We start from the raw sequence: 24,296 nt of genomic DNA on the forward strand, positions 1-24,296 counted from the left end.
TTTGGAGATTTCACTTTCAACTGGAAAGAGAGGCAGGGGCCATCAGCACTCTGTGCTCTAGGACTTACACCTCAGGCTCCCAGACTCCCTCCTCAAAGATAGCTTCCTTACCTTCCTGTTGCTTCCATCCAGACTGGCATACTCGATGGTCTTCATGCCTGCGTCTGCCCAGTACAAGCGCTGTGACTCATAGTCAACGGCCAAGCCGTTAGGCCACGTCAAGTTGGAGGAAATGATCACCAAGCGGTTTGAGGCATCCATACCAGCACACTCAATTTTTGGGCTGGCTCCCCAGTCAGTCCAGTACATGAACCTGAACACAAGCCCAGACAGAAGTGAATGCCCGCAATCCTTCACTGCCACTACAGCCAGGCAGTGTAACAGAGAAGCAAGAGAGCCTGGTGCCTTCAGGCCCTAGCAGGAAGCAGCATTAGATTAATATCGTACTCATGTCCAGCCTGGGGTTCTTGTATTGTACCTAAGATCATACTCAAATTTATATACCTTCTACTGCCCATGTGCTGGCCTAGTTACAACATGGAGGGAAAATTTCAAGATAATAGTTCAAGGTCTAAAAAATAACTAGTTATTTACCAGTCTCCACCATAGACCTTTTCTACTCTTGCTGCATTGGTCTTCCAGTAATCCACTCAAGGAAAGCATAGCACACTTTTATTCAAGATCTTCAACGCTTCTAAAGACATGGCTGGCAAGATTCTTCCATCCACCCGGTCCCCAGCTCCACAAGGTCTCATGATTCAGAAGCACAATCCTTTATTGAAACCATTTGTTTCTGTTACTCTACTCAGGTTTGCTTTCCATGGCACAGTTGATCCCTCAATACTCTGACACAGTGCTTTGAAGCCAAGAGGCCACTGATGTTACAGCTTGCTTGAGATCAGCGGTAATTTACCTGAGGAGATCCTTCTGACTGAACTCTGGTTGATAAGCAGAGAGCTTGAATACAAATTCAATACTGATGTAAAATAAAGAAATAGAAAAGATCTAGATGGCCTCATTCTCAACATTTTTTTGGTATCGCATCTTTAGTTATTACATCCGTAGGATAAACAAATGAAAACATGAGCCAGCTCCTGCAAGCTCTACAGCACAACAGGCAATTATCCCTGCTTATCTTGTTCCACTAGCATCCAAAACCAGGTCTCTAATTTCAGTCTTTGGCAGGATGTAGAACAATGGCACCAGAGAGAAAGATTGCAGAACAGGGGAATGCACAAAACCAAAGAACCCAAACATCTTTAGACATGAAAGAATTGCCACCTCATCCCAGAAGAAAGAATCTCTCACCCTCCAACAGGGTCCACCACGATATCTCTAGGTCTGTCTAGGTTCTCCCAGATTAGAACAGTTCTCATCGTCCCATCTGTGTTGGAGACCTCTATCCGATCTGTTCCTATAAAAGTCAAGAGAGAGATCAAAGACCTCTGGAATTGCAAAAGCTAAGGCAAAAAACCCATCCATACAACAATGCATTCTTCCCCTCTGTCCATCTCAGTTCATAGCTGGAAGATAGGTAAGAAATGTGGCTCAAAGTGTCACCTTCCATTAGATCTCTCAAGTCACCTCTGTGACTGTCACTGGTGCTGAGTCCTGTATGAATGAAAACCAGCTTTCTCCTAAGCCCCCACGCTATCTGCACTGGCATGAGACAACAGCTAGAAAAGAATCACCTTCCTTACATCTCTCTGAACTGTGACACTCCAGCCATGAACATCCTCCAAATTCTAGCTGCTGCACCCCCAGATACACTGTTGGAAGATACGTAAACACACACAATCACAAGCTCTGCAGCAAGACAAGAGTGGCGCTTGACTTCTACCTTTCTACAGAATTAGTACTGGGGATACTGCAAAGAAAATTAAACTAAGGATTCCACCTCAACTCCCGCTTTGTTACAAGCGCACGAGATGCAACTCTATTTTTTACTTGACAGAAACAGACAAATGAAACAAATAGAACTACCCAGCTGTTTTTCAGTTTTCATGACTAATAAGGAAGACAGAAGCCTAGGTAAAGCAGAGGATCCCAGTACCTGCATCAGTCCAGTATAGCTTGTTGGTGACCCAGTCAATTGCCAGTCCAGCTGGACTTTCCAGGCTGGTGTCCACCACAACCTAAAAAAAAAACCAGAAAGTGTTTGGTTTTCATCTCCTTAGTGAGATTAGACCTTAGCAAGAAAGCATTTGTCCAATGCACTACCCATTCACAAACAGTGTTAACTTTCAAAAGGCAAAAGCCCAAGCAGAGCAATGCCATTTGAGAGAGAGCATTAAGGACTTAGATGTTTCTCCAAATGTAAGACTTATTTGAACTTCTGTTTTTCATGTCTATTCAAACTGCAATTCCAAATTGAACTCTGATCCCTTCATTTATGGCAACATTAGCCTAAGGGCATACGCAAAAAGCATTCCCAAGGAGCATGGCTCTTGTCCCAAATGTAGTACATAAAAGAGGATTTAGTACTTCTTGCTTTCAGATTTTAGGGCTACAGCAAAGGAACTAACCACAGCTTACAAATCAACATGCTTCGTGTCCCAATTCAAGGTTTTCCATACAAGCTGGAAAGTACACCAAACTTGTGTATGAAGCGTTCAGTGATCTCAGGGCTCTTCTGAGCCAGAACTAGGCACACTAAAGAACAACAAATCCAGCACGAACTGCAGCTCCTTAGAACATCAGTGTATCCCAGTGACTTCAAATCTGATGCTTAAGTAGTCTCCGGGGTAGGTGGCCTCCACATGTAGTTAACATTGTACCTCCTGGCTCGATCCATCCCATTTTGCTCGGCTGATTGAGTCGGTGCTAACATCTGTCCAGTAGAGATAGTCATCCTTTGAGTCCCAGTCCAGAGCCACAGCGCTGCGAACATCAGCAAGGGGGATGACATCATCTGACAGGTCATCTGTGTCAAAGCTGATCCGACGGATGTCCATCCTTCGGGCAAAAAGCAGGAACTTGTCAAGACCTGATCAAAGGTCGAAAGGTCTTCTTTTAATTTCTCTAAGTTCAACAACACAGTGATAGACACAGACAATTCCCTGCTATATTCATCCTCAACCACTTACATCATCTCTCACTGGCAGGTCACAGCCCAGGATTTTAATTGTAGCAAAATATCACCGAGGGGTGGGTGGACAGCGGGGAACAGAGTAGTAGGGAGCTGTCTCCTTCAAAGAGTGGCATAGACCTCCCTCCAAATCAAATAACTATGACATCTCTTGTGAATCTAGAAAACATTTGGCCTAATTCTTCCACATGGTTGAAAACCAAGAGAAACTGTGGTAATCAGGGAGACTGAATTTTTTGTTCATGACTGACACAGCTCCTATGGAAGCTTTAGAGAAACAATCAGCTGTGACAGGTGGCATGGCACCAATGGCAGCCCTGAAATAAGGGCCTAAGGATGGAACTTCTCTGTATTCCCACCCATCAAGCCTAGTGAGGGCAATGGGATTGCACAACAGGGAAATGCATCAAAAAAGGTGAAGCATCCTCTGGTGGGGGACTTAATACTACCAACTCAGTCTATCCAGCTGCATCTCCTTGGAAGCAACTGCTGCTGCTTACTCCCACTGCCAACCCTCTGCCACCCGCCAAACATCTGAGCATGCAGGCTGTGGGCCCACCTCACTTACTCTGGGCGCAGGCATGGCTGCTGGTCTTGCGGAAGCCCGTGGGGCAGGCGCAGGTGTAATCCTTGCTGCTTGGCAGGCAGAGGTGAGTACAGCCCCCGTTGTTGGCCCCACAACGGTTTCTCCCTGCTCAAGTAGCCAAAGACAAAAACAACCACGCATAAAGCGAACAGTAAAGAAGAAAAAACACCAGTAGAGATGTCAAGATCCACACGAGTAAGATCACTTGTCTACCCAGAAGTTAATTGAGAATAAGAAAACTTATAAACTAAAGCACTAACTCCACCTATAGGGAACAATTTTAAAATAAAGGATTTAACTCAATCCACTTCTGGAGCAGATTATGGCAACTGAAGAGGAATAAGGGAAGTGTCAGTCATTACTAGTGCTCACTTATGATTTCCGCCCCCCCCCCAAACAGCTCTTGCATAAACAAGCCACAAGTCTGTCTTACTGAAAAGCCTCCACTCCCACGTGTCAGCAGGGGGAGCTGTGGTAACACCTAACACCAGGTTACCAGGGCTGAGGGACCTCAACTGAACTGCCAGATGGAGCAAGTTCTGCGGCAGCTCAGGACAGAGGCGGCGGATGTGTCGGTGTCCTAGGTTCAGGCTTGCCATCTCCCTGCTTTACAGGGTGGTGGGTGGCAGCAGGTCTTCTAGTGGCTCAAACGGGTCTCTACCCTCTCTGCAGTTACCTGCTGGCTGGCGCTGAGGATGCAGCGTGTGGATGTCCATAGGGAAGTGGAGTTTGTTGCGGATGATCTCCTGGTTCTTGCCTGTGAATTTGTTGGCACTGTTGATGCTCTTGGTGTGCCAGTCTGTCCAGTATAAACTGTCCTCAAACACGGTGATAGCAAATGGGTGCGGGAGGCCTGTAAAGGACATCCAATACAGGGATACAGTCAGGTCCAACGAGACTCAGGCTAGCAGGGAGACAAGGGAAAGCTCTTGCCCCTTAGTCCACAGTTAACCCGCTTGAATCCACATTACATCAATATAACAGACAATTCCTCTCTCCTGTCCACCAAAGACTGGGTGGCAAGCACCATCCCTCAGCCCTGGCAGAATTCATCCCACACTGAAAGAACAGGAGACAAGCATAGAAGCAGGAGCCAGTAGCTTTGAAACTCAGTAGCACTGTGTTACTCTGTCATCTTTACTGCAGGGAGCACTCCCTGTATGTCGCTCTGTTACTTACCTTGACTAATAACAGCCTTCCTATTCTGCCCATCGAGGTCAGCCCTCTCAATGACATGATGTTTGGCATCCACCCAGTACATTCGATGTCCTGCATAGTCAATGGTCAGTCCATTGGGCCAGAAGAGGTGTGTATCTGCAATGATGCGCCGATTAGAGCCGTCCATGTTGGAATACTCAATGCGGGGAGTGTTGCCCCAGTCAGTCCAGTAGATAGTGCTGGAGGAAGCAGGGAGAGAGAGGCTAGAAAACTCATGTCCCACATAATGCACCCAGCATCACTCCCTATCAGGGCAAAACAGTATCAGTTCTGTGACCTCTAGCATAAGACTGGGTCACAGCCATGTGATAAGTGACAGCCAACACAGTAATACCCAGCACTTTCAGGCTGGTGAAACCTGAAGGGCCTAGAGTAGGATTAAGGCTCCAAAGGTCCCCAGCATTGCCAGGTTCCCCAAACTGGCAGTACCAAAGGAAGGCTTAAGCCCAGAGGCAGCCTTTATGACCAAAGATGGGGTTTTCACTGTTCACCTGGAAGCACTTGCATGGAGGACTCACTGGAGTCCTAAGTTTTCACTCACCCCTCCATAGGATGTAGGGCAATTGCTCGAGGCTTCTCCAGGTTCTGCCACAAAAGGACTTTCCTGTGACTGCCATCCAAGTTTGCTACTTCAATTCGAGATGTCCCAGAGTCTGTCCAGTATAATTTGTCATGGATCCAGTCAATAGCAAGTCCACCTATCTCCAGGGGAGAATTAAGCATAGAATGAAACCAGGAGCAGGATCTGCTCAGAAAAATATTTCCCTTTCCCTCCGAGACTCAGAAGAAGCACAGTTCAGTCCTCCTGCCTCTTATCCCATCAGCCAAGATTAACTCCAGGGGGACACTGATCTCACACCCATTCCATCCAACCCATCTGCTTGCTCAGGGAGATGCACTCCATTTTGAATGCTGGGTACCTACTTTTCTCCACTCACCCACCCTTATTCTCACACCATGGTCAGTCCCCAGGCTTTTGCCTTTTTTTGTGGTGACGCACCTGGGCTCTCCAGCCCTGTAGAAACTACCTCTTCCACATTGCTACCATTCAGATTGGCCCTCATGATGCGATCAAGAGTGACATCAGACCAAAACACCAGCTCCTTGCTGTGGTGGAAGTCAAGGGCAATGGCATTTTCCAGGTTGTTCAGGAGCAGAGTATACTCTGAGCGATGAGGCAACACTTGTCGGATATCAATTCGATTGGCAAAGAGCAGCACTGGCTCTGGCCCTGAGAATATATGGGAAGACAGCATTAGAGTACTTCGACAGGGTCCTGCCTACCTTTCCCTCGGCACCAAGTCCCACAACATAGTTTTGCAGCACTGGCAGCAAGAAATCAAGTCCCAAGTGCAAAACACTTTAGAGAGCTGTTTTCACATCCTCAATACATAGTCCTAACTCAAAGATGAGCAGTTTTAAACCTTTTGACAAACATTCACTCAGCAAGAAGCAATCATTCCAGGTCCCACCTAAGCCTGCCTCACCTCAGCCTCTGAAACCATACCACTAGGCAGCCACTTGGCAGCTGGGATATAGCTTCCTTTTGCTATATCCATCCCCTAGCCACACAAACATACATGCTCTACCACATCTTCTACCACAGACAAGACACACCTAAAATCTGCCTCAGCTAGATATAAACTTAGCAGGTACTTCCACTGCAGAGGAAAGAAATATAAACAACATCAACATCCTTTATGGATTTCATTAGGGAAATTCCTAATGAAATCTTAATTCTTTAAATGGAATTTCTAATTTGTTAGCTCCTACATTAGAAGAGCTCAGGAATAAAGTTAAATAAGTGTATAGATGCCCTTAAAAAACAGCAGATGTCCATATAGCAGCCACTCACAGCATACAGGACTGGTGACCAGCATCAAGGGTCAAATCACAAGGAGGTGTGACACAACTTCACTGACTGGAAAGGTTAAGACACTTCCTGAACAGAGACAGAGGCAGGAGGTTTGTTTTGTTTCAGGGTCTGGGACACCAGGAATGACAAAGGACTACGAAAAGAAGGCAAGGGCCGTCCTGCTGGCAGGGAAAGGAAACAGTAAGGTAGCTCTCCGTGGTCAAAATCACACAAAATTTTCACAGGCATTCACCAACCTGGGCATATCTAATACAAATCCAAGTACTTCCTTTTCCTCACATGTTGGCTTGGTGAACAGCATAACGCTGCCAATGAAGCATTAGAGACACCATTATGAGAACTGGACCAACACACACACACCAGAATAAGGCTGAAGCTCTTTACCTAGAGCTTTGCAGCTACGCTTGTCAGGTCGCAGCTCGTAGCCTTGCTCACACCAGCACTGGAAGCCTCCTTCACTGTTGGTACAGCCTTGGCTGCAGTAACCTTCCTCAGCACATTCATTCACATCTGCATGTTACAGACAAAGGGAGAAAATTACCATTAGATCAACAAGTCAGGCAATATCTCTAATAGCTTGCATCTGCTTTCAATGCTCTGATTTGCACCCTATCATAGCCATCAACTTCAAGCACATCAAAGCAGCAGGGAGGAGGCTACTGCTCCAAAAACCCACCTTGGCATGATCGGCCATCTTCCAGGAGCCTGTAACCTGTGTGGCAGGTGCACTGCACCATCCCTCGTACCATCTGGCACTTCTGAGCACAGCCACCATTGTTGACATTGCAGTTCTCCTCCCCTGTTCGTGGACCTGCGAAAGGAACATGCGGAGATAACTGAGCTAAAACCACAAGGCAGCTGCTTGGCAGCAGTCGCCCTTCAGAACAGGCTGAGCAAGAAGGGGAGGACACAGGCTGGAAGGTGTCTCTTCGCAGTCAGAACTCTCCCCTGCAGGCCACAACCAAAGGGGACAACAAAACTCAGAATAATATGCTTTCAGGATTCACTATCTCTGCAGAGAAACTTTGATACCCGAGATCATAATCTTCTCCTCATTATTCCTTGTCTGCAGTATGTAATTGGCAAAACCACCAAGGTCATTTTCCTCAGCCTCCAACTATCTCCAGTGATCACAACTCAGGCTTTCTTCCTTACACACATCCTTCAGCAATACCAGATAGACTCCCACACACCACAGTGCCTCCATTTACGTTTAAGACTGAACTTTGAGAACTTACGGCAGTTTTGATGCGGGCTCTCATCGCTGCCATCTCCACAATCATTTGCTCCATTGCACAGCTTCCTCTGACCAATACAACGCCCATTCCCACACAGGAACTGGTCTGGGGCACACTGAGGGGTCCCTGCAAGAGAAGTGGAAAGTAAGCACACCACAGCTTACTGATGGAACAACAGTCATGGTGAAGAAAAGGATACAGAACATTTTCTAAGATTTGTTACAAATATGAGCACAAATCCATGACTTCCTCGTTCTTTAAATTCAGCTCATCTTGCACTCCTTACTGCTCCACACATCTTTATGCTGATTTGGAGGCCTGCAAACTCTCCTCCAGACCAAACGCAATGTTGCTTTATTGGGAAGTTCAGCTATTTAGTTTCTCTCAGAATGACTGGAAGGTCCTGGCTTAGTTTCCTTTGGTTCCAGATTCCACAACCCTACTCAGTATGTGCAAGAGAGGAGTCAGTTCCTCACTTTAATCATCTGATATGTCACCCCAGCATGGCTATGGATCTTAAACCTGCCTAGGAATGAGCATCTTGTCCAGCCCTAACTGCACTGTGACAGACTTGGAATGAGATTTACACGCATCCTTGAAATCTGAGCTCAGGCAACAGGATTTCACACATGAGCTACACGCTTCAACTTCTGCTGTTGGCAGGGAGACTCCACAGAATTCTTGTAAGTAAAGTAATGCTGTTTGTAGGGACTTTGCCCATCTGATTGTTTCTTCAGGAATAACTGCACTGTCCTGCTGCCTCTTATTTCTTGTACCTCTTAAGCTGACTCGGTTAGTGGTTTCCAAATCATCACCCTCTGATAATCCTAGGAAGACAACAGGACAATACAGTTATCAGAAAAGAAACAATTAGACTGGCAGACTGCCTGGGAGCAGCATGGAAAAGGGCAGTTGTGAGAATAACAACAAGTACAAACAAGAATTAACTGACACACCAACTGGGAACATAAAACCAAATCACATGCAGATTCAGTTTTCAGAGCACAGGAATGCTTTATATAAAGGATTCTGAAACTTGGACTGCATTTGTCATATCGAACATAAAGATCCTGACGTCAGCTGATCTCCTAGTATTCTAGGAATCTTCTCTCTATGGCCAATAAAAATATAATTCTGCTCTAAATCCAAGAGGTGATACACGATTTTAACTCTTACTACAGACATGGAGACAGCAAACTCTTTCGCTTAGATGAGCCAGTACACATTCTGCTTGGAACCCCTGAGTTAATTTTTACCTGTTGACTATCACCTAATGCAGAACTGCACAACTAACCTTACAGTAACTACAGCTGTACTCAGCCACCTTGGGTTTGGTTTGAGGTGGAGAGGTTGAATTTTAGTGCCTCTAGAAGTTTGACTTGGCTTCCGAGTGGCAACTGTTCTTTCCATACCTCTAAATTCCTTTGTTATCAGGGTGTGGAAACAGGGTTACCAGTCTGTCTTTAAGTACACTTGTTTTTTCCAGGATCACCACCATCTCCTGCACACTGGTGGTTACAACAGCTGACCGATCTAGAGCAGCTGCTCTCAAATGACTACAACGCATGCCTCTCCTGGTCCTCCCAGCTCAGCTGTCCTTAGAGAACACACACTCTCGTCTCCTCAACGGGCCCAAACAAGGGGTACAGTTTCACAAATCCCTTTTGTCACCCCTAAACCCACTGTTTAAAATACACTGATCCAGAAGGGTCAGTATACACAGCTGGGCCCCACTCACTGGGATGAATTCATGGACCAGTACACACTATTCCTCAACAAGGCCGACAAACATCCTGAAGGATTTAAGGAAAACAGATATTCTAGACATTCCTTGAATCCTACCGTAACACTAGGGTCTGCTGAAACCCTCCCTCTTCTCCATAACCACTGTTATATGAAAGAATGGCTGTGTGAGCAACGATTACTAGAAGAAGAGACTCCTGAGCAACTATCTAAGGAAGAAGCTGACACCCCCAATCTCTAAAACAAAGGCTTTATCCTTCACTTCCACAAAACGCCATTTTTTATTCCACTGCCTGCTAGAATTGCTTGGCAATTTCACAAGGCAACATGAAAGCTATCCAGAACTATGTAGAAGGCATGAGTTAGACATAGTCCATTTGACAAATGAAGCAACTTTGCACACTATTAACATCTCCAAGTCTGAACAGAATCATCTCAGAGCTCTGTGGTAATTCATAGAGTAGGGACAGGACAGGAAGATACAGAAAACACCATCACTTAAGTTACTTTAAGCACACAGACCTGCACCCGTTTGCAAGTGTATAAGATAGCCTATAGATCCCATTCTTTGGGAAGGACAGAAACTCTAGGCAGAACTCAGTGAAGCAATCCAAAAGAGACTTCGCTACCTATTACCCCCAGGATGGAAACATTAGCTATAAGCAGCAAGGCAGCAGGTCAAACCTGTGTTCTCACAGTTCTCCTCATCACTGTTGTCAGAGCAGTCATCTTCCCCATCACAACGCCATGACAGACGGACACAGCGCCCTGATTTACACCGGAACTGGTCAGCCGTGCACATAGATGTAGCTGGGGGACCAAAAAAAGAACATTAGGTGAGCAAGAAGGATCAGAAGAGACCCAATTCCAAACAGTCCCAAACACTCTTTTACATCTGGAGAAACTAAGTTTCCACCAGTTCCCAGCACTCACTGCAATTCCTCTCATCTGACTGGTCATCACAGTCGAAGTCTCCATCACACCTCCAGCCAGCGTTAATGCACAAGCCACTGTTGCACATGAACTCTCCAGAGCGACAAGGCTGGTGAGATGCTGCAGAGATGGTAAAGAATATAAAGAGCAAACTCAGATGAGTATAACATCCCCAAAGCCCCTCAGCACCACCCTTACACTCCACTATTGTGGAACTTGGTCCTGAATAGACTCCTCTTGGAAACTGCTTTAATTTCTCTACGCAGAACTGTGCTGACTACACAGTGACTCCCGTCACTATTCTTACCTTCCCAAGTTAAAAAAATAAAATAAAATGAAGGAGTCAGCTTATGTGCAAAAAATTAGATTGCTGTCTACACTGCACCCTGCCTCCAGCCAATGCAAAGTTCATTTAGGTTTGCAAGTCAGATGCTTGGACCAGTATATCACCCTGCGCTAACTTACAGCAGTCAGATTCATCAGACCAGTCCCCACAGTCATCGTCGCCATCACAGTGGTAGATGTCCAAGATGCAGCGTCCATACGCACACTGGAACTCCTCCAAGCTGCACGTGGCAGCTGGAACATCTGATGCTAATGAGGGAATCAAAGAAAAAAAAGCCTGAGGTGACAGGGCACAATCCACTTTACATGCAACCTTCTCAGTCTAATAACAGACTAGCAAATATTCAATGGAAAGGTGTTGGAAATTACTACCAACTGCTGCATTTTTCTGCATGACTTGTATTACTGAGAGGAACTTGAATGATGTCTGTGCTTCACTGAGGGGCAGGTTAAAGGTTATATATAAGACACCCGTGCAGACAATCCACTAAAAAAAAAAAAAAGAAAGAAAATTACATAGGATGTTAGCCTATAAACACTAACTTTTCAAGAGTCATTAAGTTCTAGAGAAGGAAACAGCTATGAAGAAGAAAGGGTTGATGGGAAAGCAACAAAAAGGATCCAAAAGTGTCACCTTCTGTTGTCTTAGTGCCCTCCAGAAAGTGTTTAAATTGTTTATTAAACCTGAAAAAGGTAGATACAAAAACAGATGGCAAAATAAAGATAACCTTCGGGAAAGCTCTATATTAAGGATTGAGGCATGTCAGAATGCAAAGGTAAAGTATGGAATTTTCACAAAAATAAGCAGTTGAAGACCAAAGGAAGCAAGCAATCAAGCAGCAAGGTGCCCAGGTCTGCACCTGACCTTTGAGGATTTCCCCTCTCCCTTTCCTCTCAAGCTGTTGCCAAAACAAATTGTGCCTTATCAGTAAGGAGCGCTGCCGGACAGATGACCCTGGGCAAAGCCCAACAAACTTATAGTCAAGGATTTGCCCACTGTTCTCTGTACAACAGTACACTATGTGGGAAGGGATGAAAAAATATTTTGAGTCCCACACAGCAGAATCTGACACCTCTTCTCATACCGTCCAGAGAATGAACTGCATGTTTCAGCCATATGAGTCTTTCAACTGAGGAGCTCTGAAAATAAATCCATTAAACAAAAGGGAAAAGAAAGATTGACAGTCTGGGAAGTGAACTATGCCTGCCTCTCCAACCTGAAGTAGTGGGCACAGCCTGCAGGCATGCAGGAAGAGCTTTAGTTCAGTGAGTATCCAGTGGCTAGATACTAAAACGTGTGTTAACGTGTGCATCAAAGGAGACTGAAAGGAGTGTTTGGGTGCCCTTGAGGAGAAAATGAAGTCAGTGACTTAAATTCTCACGTAGTGTGATTCAATTATAACACACACCCCCAAAAGAAACACACAAAAAAGAAAAAATAAACAACAACAACAAAGAACATTGTAGTCCCACCTTGTCCTAGATAAATGACAAGCAGGGCTGGAGATAAGGAAGAGATGACAACCACATGGAGGAAGATAAGAGAAAGGCAAGTAGCCAAACTGAGCTTCTTAGTGAGTTACTTAAAATGCCTTATAGAGACAACTGCCAGCCAGGACTGGAGCAGAGCAGCATTCCAGCTCAGAGAAGCAGGGGCACCAGTTCTGGGTGCCGCTCCATTCCCGCAGGAGGCAAGGTTGAAACATCTCCCTACCCTTCCACAGGGACTATTCATGGCCTGCTGGGAAGTGATGGCAAAGGGAGTGAGAAAGGGAGAGGGGGAAAGGAGAGGGAGAGAAGCTGGATTCTTCTTCAAGCCCTTTTCTGGCTTAGAAATGTTTGCAGCCCCTGGCTCCCTGCCAACTCTCATTATCTGGAGAGATAAAAGACAACTCCCCCATGCATCCACTCCCCCTGCCCTTCAGGAGCTGGCGGCCCTGATCCCCCTCCCAGAGCCTTTTGAAGTTTCCTGCTATCTAGAACAAATTCTGCAAAATGCCTTTGAGAGCAGGGTGGGGGAAGGGACCACTGCAACTTCCACAGACACCGACAGCACTCGCAGACAGGAGAGAGGCAGTGGGGGTTAGGAAGGGACATAATAGACTCCTGTCCCACTTGCTACAAGCCTGTGGAAGAGAAAACAACCGTTGTGGGCTCTCACAGCCCCTGTTCCCCACCAGTCAAATCAGCTTCCAGCTAACTTGTCCTATCAGCCCTTTTCGGACCACATCCTGCATAAAGTGTCCGAGTGAAGAGAGGCTGGTCAGAGAGGCAGCCCCTGTAGCGTGCAGCTGGGGATGTGCAGTCCCTAAGGATGCTGTCAGTGGGCAGAGTCCCCCAGAAATTGCAGGCAGAAATCAGACAAGAGAAAAAAGAAGGGAACAGTTTTCTCCCCTTCTCTCCTCGTTTTATACAGAGCTGTATTCAGTACAGCATAAGCCTCCTGCTCTGACTGAAGGTCGCACAGCCATGGGAAGGAACAGAGAAGCAGCCAGGCACTGACAAAGTATGCCTGTGAGGTAACACGCAAGATATACCATCCTCTTGTGCCCTCTGGGGTAGGCAACGGAAGGCAGCATAGCTGCCAGTACAGGCAGGACTAACTTGTTTTTGATCTCTGCTGCAGAAAACGTGCCAAACCCCAAGACAGGAGCAGGTCCAAAGGGCTATTTCCTGTGGTTACAAAGCAAGGAGAGCACTCACGGCAATTCTCTTCATCCGAGCCATCCTTGCAGTCTGTGTCACCATCGCAGAACCAGTGCTCAGCTATGCAGCTACCGTCACTGCAACGAAACTCCTTCTCCGAGCACTTTCTCATATCTGCAGACACAGCAATGCAAACAAAGCCTTGACTTTTCTCAGAGTACCCAGGAAACAACCACACCATGCTCCTGAAGCTCCTAGGGCACCCACAAACAAGACTGCTCATTAAACCATACACAGGCATGTCATGCAGTGCCCGAGCAAAACCATCATTGTTCATCTAACTGACAGAGTGATGGATTCAAAAGGAATCCACGGGACTCCACAACAGCATGTCAAGGAATAACAGGTCTCAAGTGATTTTTGCCTGGCAGGTAAGCCACGCAGCCTGAGATCCCAAGCAGCCAGCCCTGGGAACAGGATATTCTACAAGCCCAGCCCAGAGAAGCCAGCTGCGAGTCCTCACCATGCTCAGGGGATCCTAGAACTGCGCAAGTGGGAGTCTGTGCAACCCCTTTTAAAGCACTGGCAGGGCAGCATGTGTAGGGCCACATTACTCACCACACTGCTCATCGCTGTTGTCACCACAGTCGTTGTCACCATCACAGTGCCACAGGCTGCGGATGCAGTATCCGTTCTGACATGAGAACTCATCTTCCTCACACTCCCGTGGAGCTGCAGGGACACCATGGAGATACGGTGAAGGCAATGCAAGAAGATTTGCCTTGCAGAACACCAAATCTGTGACACGTTACAAATTAAGCAACATCGTCCTCCAAGGATGCTGCAATGTTGGAGAGCTGATTTCTTTTCCCCTAACAATACCAGGAAAGCCACTCTGAGATTTCTTGAGTGTCTCTCTTCCACTCCATCTGCAAGTCAATAGTACAGCAGACTAAAACCTGAGAACATGGGCTGGAGGAAGTACCTGGAACGGAGAGATGGAGACAAGTCCCCTGTGCTGGAATTCTAGCACAGCCCCAAGCCATGCTCAAGAGGTCCCTGCACAGAAAAAAGGCAATCCAGGCCTCTTTTTAAATGAATTAAAAGGCCCTATCATTATCTAACAAATAATTGCTGGTAGAATTATATCTCCACCTTCTTTTCACAACAATGCCAAAGCTGCCTTCAAAGGAAGTGTTCATTGAAAAGGGAGAGAAAGAAAATTTAAACTTCCTTTTCCAAATGCCTCAGTATTTGCAGCCTCATTCCGCTCTCTTTGCCAGTCTTCTAAGGAAGCTTGTCTGCAGACCAGTGAGGAGAAGAAAGGGACTGCAAAATTAGCACCTGCGGACCTCAGTCCCACAGAAACCCTCCTATGATTATGTGCTAGTCTTAACAACCCCCTAGGAGTCTCCTACTCACAAAACCTTGCCTTCTTCCTTTCATTAGTCTCCATACTAATGGAGACACTAGTCCTAACCACACTAGGGTTTTGATCACACTCTTTTCCATTGTTATATTAGATACAGGGGCATTCCAACTTTTGCTGACAAACAGAAGACCAAACAGACCCAGACCTATATACCTTTTCTTTCATGAAAAATTTATAATAGAGACTGGAAAACTGAGCTTAGTCCTGTGATCCACAGCATGACACAAGATGTCAAACCCCTGAACCTTAATTCCCAGTCTTTTGCCTGAAAGGGCAGGCAAAGATCACACTGATCTAAAAGTGAGTTCATTTCTACACAAGTATTGGACACAGAAGACTTTACAGCCAAGAGCTTTATTTTTGCATTTGTTGAGATGTGGTTCCTCCATCAGTCACTCCGGAGCACCACGCACACAACTTTTGTAGAATTCAAGGGCTGTAGAGTGATGCTTATTAAGCAGCTGCAACCATCTCAACCAGACAGCAAAACAGTTCTGCTCCTAACTGCAGCCTGATGCCAGCCCTAGCAACCAGCGCAGCTTCGGAGAAGCTGAAGCTCCAGTGCTACGTAACGTGCTGGTTTTCTGGCACGTGCTGCCAAGTATGGACCTGACGAATTGTTGTCGAGAAGAAAAGTTGTATCCCTGAGCACCTTTTGCTAATGGAAGCCAACCACAAATAACCCTTGTCCTCAACACAAAGGGGAAAGGAGGGGGCTGAACTCCAGACTCAGGCAAAATTCCCTCCATTGTAATAATATGTAGAAACACAATGGCAGTGCTCACAACCAGCAGCCTGCCAGGGCAGCTCTTTTGAAGATGGCACCTCACAAGGCAGCAGACAGTCAGCTTTCAGGATAACCAGTCTCTGCAGGGGCAGCATCCCTACAGCACCTCCCTCTCCTCAGGGAGTTCTGTTTGAAGGGAGAGGATGCTTGGGGACAGCCCAGCACAACAGAAAAGTCAGACAGTGGAACCTGAGGCCACAGGAAGTCATCCAGACAGGCAGTTCAGTAGGATTTGGCAGGGGTTAGGTGTTTCCACGAACAGGGGAGGACACGAAGAGCTAAGTTCAGGGAAGTGCTTCATGCGACATTAACTAGCAAGGCTGCAGGGCATAAACGGTTCTCCAGCTGCATGGAGAAGCATCCCCTCCCCCAGGACATGCAGCTGAACAGCAAGCCAGGTGCCAAGGCAGCAGGGCTTATGGACATCAGGTACACACCTCTGTCAGAGGCAGGATATAGCTTATTACAAGCCAAAGGTCTGATTCAGTGAATGAACTCTTACATTCCTGAAATAAAAAGGGTCAACTTTCCCCGGCCACAGCAGGCAAGCACTGCACCCACCCTCTCCCCTCAGAGAGGCGACTTACGGCAATCCTGTTCATCAGAATCATCCTCACAGTCATTGTCTCCATCACAGACCCAGGACCGGCGGATACACTTCCCATTGTCGCAGTGGAAGTCCAGGGGGGAGCAAGTGGGCAGCACTGCAACAGCAAAGAAACACCTCATGGAGCTTCAGCCAGCTTCCTTCCTGAAAGTGAAGTTCCTTCCCTCCTAAGGGAGGGGGGCTACACCTCTTAAAAACAAAAGACAACATTTAAAGTAATGAGGAAGAGCTGTCCCTCAGATGAGGGGCCAGGGTAGGTCTGTAGCTTGGCAGTCTCTCCTCCCCAGAGGAGCACTGACCTTTCCACAATAAAGTAGCTGCCACAATTCCCTCACTGAGTTCCTTTTTTTCCCTCTTTCATCCTTGAGCCTTCTGTCCTCCTATAACTCCACTTGTTTTATAACAAGCAAAATTATATTATCAACATCTTTCCTGCGTGCTTCCCAGTGCAGCCCATCCTGTTTCTATTACACAGCAAGTTCTTTAGAGTGAGAACTATGAGAAGCAACGTTTCTGGGAACATGCTTTTGCAAGATACATGCTACAGTGTGCCTTCCAGCATGGAGATTCTGCCAGCATTTTTGTCTAATAAACCTGCAAGGAGAAGCTTAGAGGCAGGAATCCACTGCTGGGGATAATACACTGTGCCTCAGGTATGGACAACAGAGTCCAAACCCTGCTAGAGGTCTCCAGAAGGGATGGAGGAAAGGGGCAGACATGGGATGATGCTTGCCTGCACAGGAGTTTGCTGACAATGGAGCGGAACCACAGATCCACAGTGTTCAAAGAGGCCTGGAGCCACAAAGCTGGAATTCAAGGGGGAGCACCAGCCCTGTCCTTTCCCCTCACAGATGAGAGGAACACTCAACCCTGGGAGGTTCATGCTTTTAAGTGCTGCCAGCTGCCAGCTGTGGTCGGGAAGGGGCTGCACAAGACCATTCCTGACAGGTGTGTTCTCCAAAGAACAAGGTTAGCTCAGCGATGTAAAGAGGCAAGGGCTGGAGAGGCTAGTGCCCGAAACCCTTTCATCCCAGCCCAGCTTGCCGACAGCATCTCCCATCTGTCACCAGGCTGGCCAGCCCTCTTCTGCTGTACTGCTACTACTTCCTCTGCCAACACTATCCTGGAGGTGGGAGCATGAGGGGGGGGAGAGTAAGAGATGGTGAAGACTGCAGCCATGCACAAAAGGAGGAGGATTTAATAACGAAAACAAAACAGTCACATTTTCAGCTTTTCCAGCATCCTCAACCCTCCGTTTCCCCTTGGCCCAGGAATGCTGCCAACATCCTGTGAAAGCAGCATGGATTACACTATACAGAATCATTCACAGCTCTCTATACCATGTCCTCCGACATTTCTCACCAAGTGCCTGTCCTAAAAGCCTCCCACCCTAAGAATACACTAGCACAGTTAAATTCAGACTTGCTCTAACATCTCTGTCCCTAACCACAAATTCGGATCATCTTCTCAGCCATTCCTGCACTACGACAAGCATACGCACCTCTGTATCTGAGAGGACATCACTGCAGACGTCACTGCTCTCAACGCTGAACGCTGCACTAATGACAAAATACAGAATCTGGAACTAGCCAGAACCTTGGGAAAAGGTTCTTCCTGTCACATCCAGGATGCCCCATGCAGATATATATCCAGGTCAGATCCAGCCACTTCTAGGCCCCAGAGAGGTACGACGGGGAGGGAAGCATACAAATCTGTATTTTCACCCCACAGATTTGACAGCGCCCTGCTCTTCCAAGGCTGACCCCTCTCCTTACACTACACTTTCTCTGAGCACCCCTATCCCACTGCATCAAAACGGAGAGGGAGCTTCCCCTTCTTCCCCAGGGCCAACAGAAGGGGAAAACACTCCAGTTCCCACACTCTGCTTTCCAAACAAAACCAAGACAGGTTTTTGGATTCAGAGGGTCAGTCCCATGGATCAGCCCCCTCTCCCCCAAGCACAACTTTGCACGCTGAGCAAATCTTCCCTGGCCTCAGCTGCAGTTTCAGGACTGAGACCATCCCCCCAGCATATGCTTTTCTGTCTGCTCTCCCAGGTCCCAGCGTGACTAATCACCAAAGGACTGCACAGGAGCTGCCTGGAAGGGAATTTGCATGCTGACTCTCCAGGGGAGAATTCTTCAGGCTCCCAGAGGGTTAGGCCATTAGCACTGGTTCAGAGCTGATACCATTATCCCACTGAACTGCTGCATCCCTTCATGAGGTAACAACACAAAATGAAATTCCACCCCTACAGGGAGCAGTTCAGCCAATTTCATACTCCCCCAAGTATAAAAATTGAGCTTCTAGCACAAGGGAGGGGAACAAGGGGAAGAGGGCAAAACACAAACTGCCACATACAAAGGAGGACCTAATTCCCACCCCAGCAGACAGCAAGTGTGTGCCAGCCCAGACAACACCGGAGGGGGGGGGGGAATAAATCCCCTTCTACGGGAGCTCTCCTTTAAAGGAGGAAGAAAAAAACCCCACAAACCCACTTAAGACAAAAACAAAACAAAAACCCACCCTAATGAATGAAGGCTGATGTCTCAGAGCAGAGGAACTACCAATGGGATCAGGGCAGGGATCCACGTAAACTCATAACCTGAATCTAATAATGGTCACAGATGCTTCAAAGGAAAATGCAAGAGATTCCAGCAGCAGCTTTCACATGGGGGCAATCTCTTCCTAACCCCCTCTTCCCAGCCCTATCCTCCCAGGCTTAAGTTCCACCCTACAGCCCTTTGCTGTTATTATTCAGCCCTTCTGTTAGTCATTTATTATTTCATATTTTGATTAGTTTTATTCTTAAGGAGTTAAAGCTGAAGGCATACCACTAGCCCAGAGTTAATGTTTAGTACTGTTGTAAATATATCCAAAGTGTTTGGAAATTTGAAGTTAAGAGGAAATTCAAAAGTTAAGATGTCACATTTAGGACATTCAAACAACCTCCACTATATTTTGTCCTGACATCATGGAACAGCTATACAATTTGGAAAGTGTATTTTATTGCTTTAACTCATTCTAAAAGCCACGCTTCCATGTTCTTCTGACAATGGTCTGAAGAAGAGTACATGGCAATACAGATGAAGCAGTAAGAACTCCTTTTTGCTGCCAGAGATGGATCAAGACCTCTCTAGACAAGCTGGATCAGCATATAAAAGAACAGAAACAGAACCTCTATATTCTCTTCCCAGCTTGATATTGATGTTTGCATGACTATGGGGTAGTTCTGTCTCTTTAGCCCCACTTCCCCACCCTGTAAAATGAAGGATATTTAATCACTCCCTAAGAAACCTGCAAGTCCTTCACAGGCACCGTTTCCACTGATGAGAAAGTAATCATACATTGCACTAACGTGCTTTCACCCCTACTCATAGCACGATTAGGTAATGCAACAGTAAACACAGTTAAGCCTCATCCCCCCTGCCCTGCTCAATTCCAGTTTGATCTCTCCGTATCTCTGCAAAGAAACAGTACTTTCCCAAAAGACGTGAGCAAAGGCAAGTCCTAGGATGGAGCTGAAGACAGAAAAATGCCCAGACAGACAGGGACTAGTTTGTCCCCAGGCAGAGTGGAGATGCAGGGTGGGGAACAAGCCCCAGGAGGGTGAGCCGGTGGAAGAGCTAGGCTGGGCAGCAACAGCCCAAGAGAGCGCATCTGTCAACTGACAGCCAGCAACACAAAAAGGCCTTTGAACTTCCAACCATTTCCCTGAGCTCATCCCTTTGCATGGTCACACTGGACATCATCCAAGACTTCAGCAAAGCTAGGTCTATCGTAAGCCTGCTATTCCTCCCCCTCTCCCAACTCCTATTACACAGGGCGCTCTTTTATGGCCGAGCAGGAGGAGAAGGGGGAGGGTGGGGGAAAAGGGAAGTTTATAAGGTGAAACGCAGACTGAATCACGTCCTACTGTCCTTTGAACACTTTATCCCTGTTGCCTGCAGTAAGCAGGTTGCTTTGTACCCAAGGTCAGCAAGGAACTGGTGTTCAGAGCTCTGGAGCGCAGCAATTTAAACAATACTGCTTGTTTAATTAGACAAACTCTCGGTCATGTGAAGAATGAGAAGTTAATTTAAAAAACAATACAAACTAAAAAAAAAATTCACCCTATCTACATTAGAAATAACTGCAGCCTGACTCCCAGCTATGTCCACACTAATGCATGTGTATGAGCACATACATACACACAAACGTAGATCTGTTTGCTGAGATCTGTAGCATAGTGGGCAAATAGTCCAGAAACAAGAATAAAGGACATGAGTCCACTCTCTGGAAGAAATAAGAGACACTAAGTTTTACTAACTACATTTTGGAAAATCTAGTTCCAGATTAACATAAAATGTTTCCAATAGCACTGCTGAACTGTATTTGAGGATATCGCTGGTAAGAAAAAAGAAGAAAAAAGAAAAAAAGAAGAACAAAGAAAAAAGTTTTTAAAAATAGTATTGGCACCCAATCTTTCACGGCCCTTTGATCACAAGTGTTCTGCCTGAGGGGGGCACTGCATTAATTCGGATGCCTTTTAAAGGAAACACACATACTCAAAGCCCAGTAAAACGATCAAGTATAGTTTCAGATATGGAACTTCATACCAAGAAACTTGAACTCTTGTTAAGAGTTCCAAATTAGTAAAACTTTAAGTTTAGAAGTGAAGTTTCACCTGAGCTTCACACTTCACCTGAGTGATTAAGTGCGAGGGTAGAAGGAAGATGATTCTTTTAAAGTTTCCATTAACTTTAGTAAAAGACCTGTGAGATTTTTATCCTCACATCACCTCAAAAAATTTGTGAGCCTGAAAAGCAGGCTATATGGATAGCCCTGTTCCTGGCAACAAAAAGACCCTCTCTTAGGCTTGAATAAGTTGTAGCTCAACAGGAACTGCCTAAATTTCCCAATGAGACGGGAACAACAGACCACTTTCAGTAAGCTTTATGGTAAAAGGAATAAATTCTTCTTCAGTCCCTTTTAATGAAGAAATATAGTAGAACAGTGCATGGAGCTAAGCTGTGTCCCAAGGAGCTACACATTTACAAGCTGATTATGTATGATACAGATCCCAAATTCAGAGTAAGAAGGCTCTACTGGGGGATGGTTACGAGGGGATTTGGCATATCTTATGAGAAACAGAACTATTTATCAATCCCCAGGCCAAGTTTACTCAGTTGTCCTTTCACCCTTGCCACAGGAAGTAAGACTCATTCACACCACGCTGGACTTCAAAGTGCAAGCAGGAGGGCAGAATGAAAACCATTCCTCCGCTTGCATGCGGCTTTCGTTAGGGACAGTCCAAAGCAGGCTCTGTTGGCACAAGGCATGAAGGCAGCTGAGCTACTCTGTGCATGTGTAGCGAGGGCTTCCAAGCCAGACACTGTCAGCAAGCCAGAGAGCTGACACCAGAGAAAGTCTATGAAGCTGGCATGACAACTGGGAGGTTGCTTATTACTATTATTACTACAGCACCCTGGGCTTGTAAACATGATCCAGAGCAGGAAGCAAACATGTCACAGAATAATCGGCTCCCATCACAGCAGGGCTTCAGATTTGCAAGAAAAACAGTTCCCGTCACAGCCAGGTAAGCAGAGGCACGGCTCTTCCAAAAACGATGGGAAAATACCTATGAGAGGCAGACATTCCACGGACACCAGTACAAGTGGAAAATGTCTGGAGTGTGTAGAAAGGGTAACAGTTGAGGAAAAACTTAGTGCAACTGACTTAAAAAGTGGGAATTTGTTTTATAGTTTGTAACAAAACATTAAAAAAACCCAAACAAATAAACCAACCCAAAACACATTTTAAGAATTTATCTCAAAACTGAAAATCTCTCTCTGAAAAGGAAGAAATGTTCCCTGTGTCTGCTCTTCTTTTTCATAGCTCTAACTCCTTTCACTCACTGCCAAGTATCTTTTACTCTTGACTTTTTTTTTTTTTAAAAAAACACACTGTGTTTCAAGCTGTCATTCTTTAACTGAAATAAGAGATCACTCAAGCATATGCAGTGCTATATAGACACAGATGCAAGATTGAATCTTGACTTGCTAAAGTAATTTTCACCTTCCCTCTCGCCCAGTTCCACTCTCTTGCTTTATTAGGAGTCCAACAGTCTGATGTCTTCCCATTCTCCTCTCCCTTTGCCAAGGAAGTAGACAGAACTCTCTCAGGAACTCAATCTTGTCACTGTATCGGCTTACAGTATGTGTATGAGGTGATACACTGAAGTAAAAGTAGACCTTAAAACAAGCATGGTTGTAGCTTTATTTTTCTGGTAAGTTAGGACATTCACAGGAGAAAAAACAAAATCCTGTAACTCTGCAGTAGACCAGTGGAACTGTGGGATTCTTTGCAATCATTTCTGTTCACTCTTTGGATCAGAGATGTCTACTTGATGATGATATAATTCCTGTCTTTAAAACTCAGAGTTGTACTTCCATATATCACTGAAAAAGAATCCTGGCAGCTTTAGCATCTCAGAAGAGTCCATATAAATGGTTGTGCAGGCTTAGGTTCATGAGTCAGAACAAACCAGTGGGCTCACTCGAGCATGAAGATTAGCCCCATGGTTTTTGAGGAATCTCACTAATTTTTGAACTAGGACTTTAATATATCTGGGGCTTGTAGGATGCCTTCATCAGGACACCCCAAACCTACAGCTCAATATTTATATTTTTAAAAATTTCACCAATTTCAGACCTGGCATAAGTCAATAAATAAAAAAATAAATCAAGTTCAAAACAGAGAAGTTGTCCAAAATTTCACTCCAACCAGAACACTGTATGCATGTCACAGACAGATTGCCATGGAAGGAAAGAAAATCTGTGAAGTGACCATTCTCTTGTACTATGTGCAAGCATCAGTGCTGATTTGTGAGAAGCTTAAACTGATTTAAAATTTGAGTTGCTGTTCCAAGGGGCTCATACCTCACCCCTGCTCTTACACTTCTGCTGCCTTCTTTATGCTTGGCACGGTCAGAAAACAGGGCAAATGGGAAGTCAACCCCACAAATGAGTACACCTTCACAGGGCTCCAGTATGCCAAGCAAGAAAGAGGGATTTAGCAAGTGATCTGCTCTAGCAAAAAGTTTCAGTGCCATAATGACTAAGCAAGATAGGAAATAGCACAGACAACTACTATGAACCTACACTGTAGGGTCAATCTAGTTCTTACAAATGACCTATAATATCACATATCTGGACTTGTAATGAGCAGCTACTCAGAGCAAGATTCAGCAGGCTTAACGGAATAAGTGGTCATAGGGTTCCTCCACTTCAACCTCGCATGTGTGTGCTGAAGCCACGCATTTAACATTTCTACAGAGCCCTTAGCCCCATTCTTTAACTTTTTTTTTTCTCTCTTTTTTCCTTTCTTCTTCCCACTAAGTTGCACTCAGAGTACTTCTGGCTGTCAGCTGAAATAGTTCTCCTCTTTGTATTTACTCTACTACACTGCAATATTTAAAAAGGCAGCTCATATTCTAGTCCTTCCTCTTGAGTCACTTTTCTATGCTGTATAAATTCAGCTTTTTATCTACCCTCCCATCTTGTCAAATCTACTGTCCTTCTCTGTATATGCTAGCTTGCCTCTCCCACTAGATTGCAGAGACCTACAGCACAAGTCATATTCTGAATGTTTAAACACTCCTATCTATCTCACACGTGCTGTTTTCTAGACAGCTCCCTTTGTTTCAGCCTTATTCCTCCCTTTGCCTTGTTAGAAACTGTAAAGAAGGCAGAAGTCAAACCCAGTTCCTACATTCTCTGCCTTACTTGGTTGTCTGCCTCTCCTTTATAGACTTCC

The 24,296-nt window shown here is 45.8% G+C and overlaps 1 protein-coding gene across 4 annotated transcripts in view; it reads right to left on the reverse strand.

Moving 5' to 3' along the window:
• Positions 1-24,296, reverse strand: part of LRP4 (LDL receptor related protein 4) — an 81,032-nt gene that overhangs the window by 14,756 nt on the left and 41,980 nt on the right. For 2 of the 4 annotated variants that reach the window (XM_075754573.1, XM_075754576.1), the window contains exons 3-20: positions 16,480-16,596; positions 14,292-14,405; positions 13,731-13,847; positions 11,148-11,276; positions 10,683-10,802; positions 10,434-10,559; positions 8,007-8,132; positions 7,445-7,579; positions 7,153-7,278; positions 5,893-6,123; positions 5,434-5,590; positions 4,854-5,071; positions 4,351-4,527; positions 3,657-3,782; positions 2,778-2,986; positions 2,054-2,135; positions 1,309-1,414; positions 112-313 (exon numbers count right to left, since the gene is read on the reverse strand). In XM_075754573.1, the coding sequence (XP_075610688.1) occupies positions 112-313; positions 1,309-1,414; positions 2,054-2,135; positions 2,778-2,986; positions 3,657-3,782; positions 4,351-4,527; positions 4,854-5,071; positions 5,434-5,590; positions 5,893-6,123; positions 7,153-7,278; positions 7,445-7,579; positions 8,007-8,132; positions 10,434-10,559; positions 10,683-10,802; positions 11,148-11,276; positions 13,731-13,847; positions 14,292-14,405; positions 16,480-16,596 (2,618 nt within the window). The remainder of the gene's footprint in view (positions 1-111; positions 314-1,308; positions 1,415-2,053; positions 2,136-2,777; positions 2,987-3,656; positions 3,783-4,350; positions 4,528-4,853; positions 5,072-5,433; positions 5,591-5,892; positions 6,124-7,152; positions 7,279-7,444; positions 7,580-8,006; positions 8,133-10,433; positions 10,560-10,682; positions 10,803-11,147; positions 11,277-13,730; positions 13,848-14,291; positions 14,406-16,479; positions 16,597-24,296) is intronic. The other 2 variants (XM_075754574.1, XM_075754575.1) reach the window with 2 other exon arrangements.

This window comes from Balearica regulorum, chromosome 5, assembly GCF_011004875.1.
Source record: "Balearica regulorum gibbericeps isolate bBalReg1 chromosome 5, bBalReg1.pri, whole genome shotgun sequence".
Classification (NCBI taxonomy): domain Eukaryota; kingdom Metazoa; phylum Chordata; class Aves; order Gruiformes; family Gruidae; genus Balearica; species Balearica regulorum.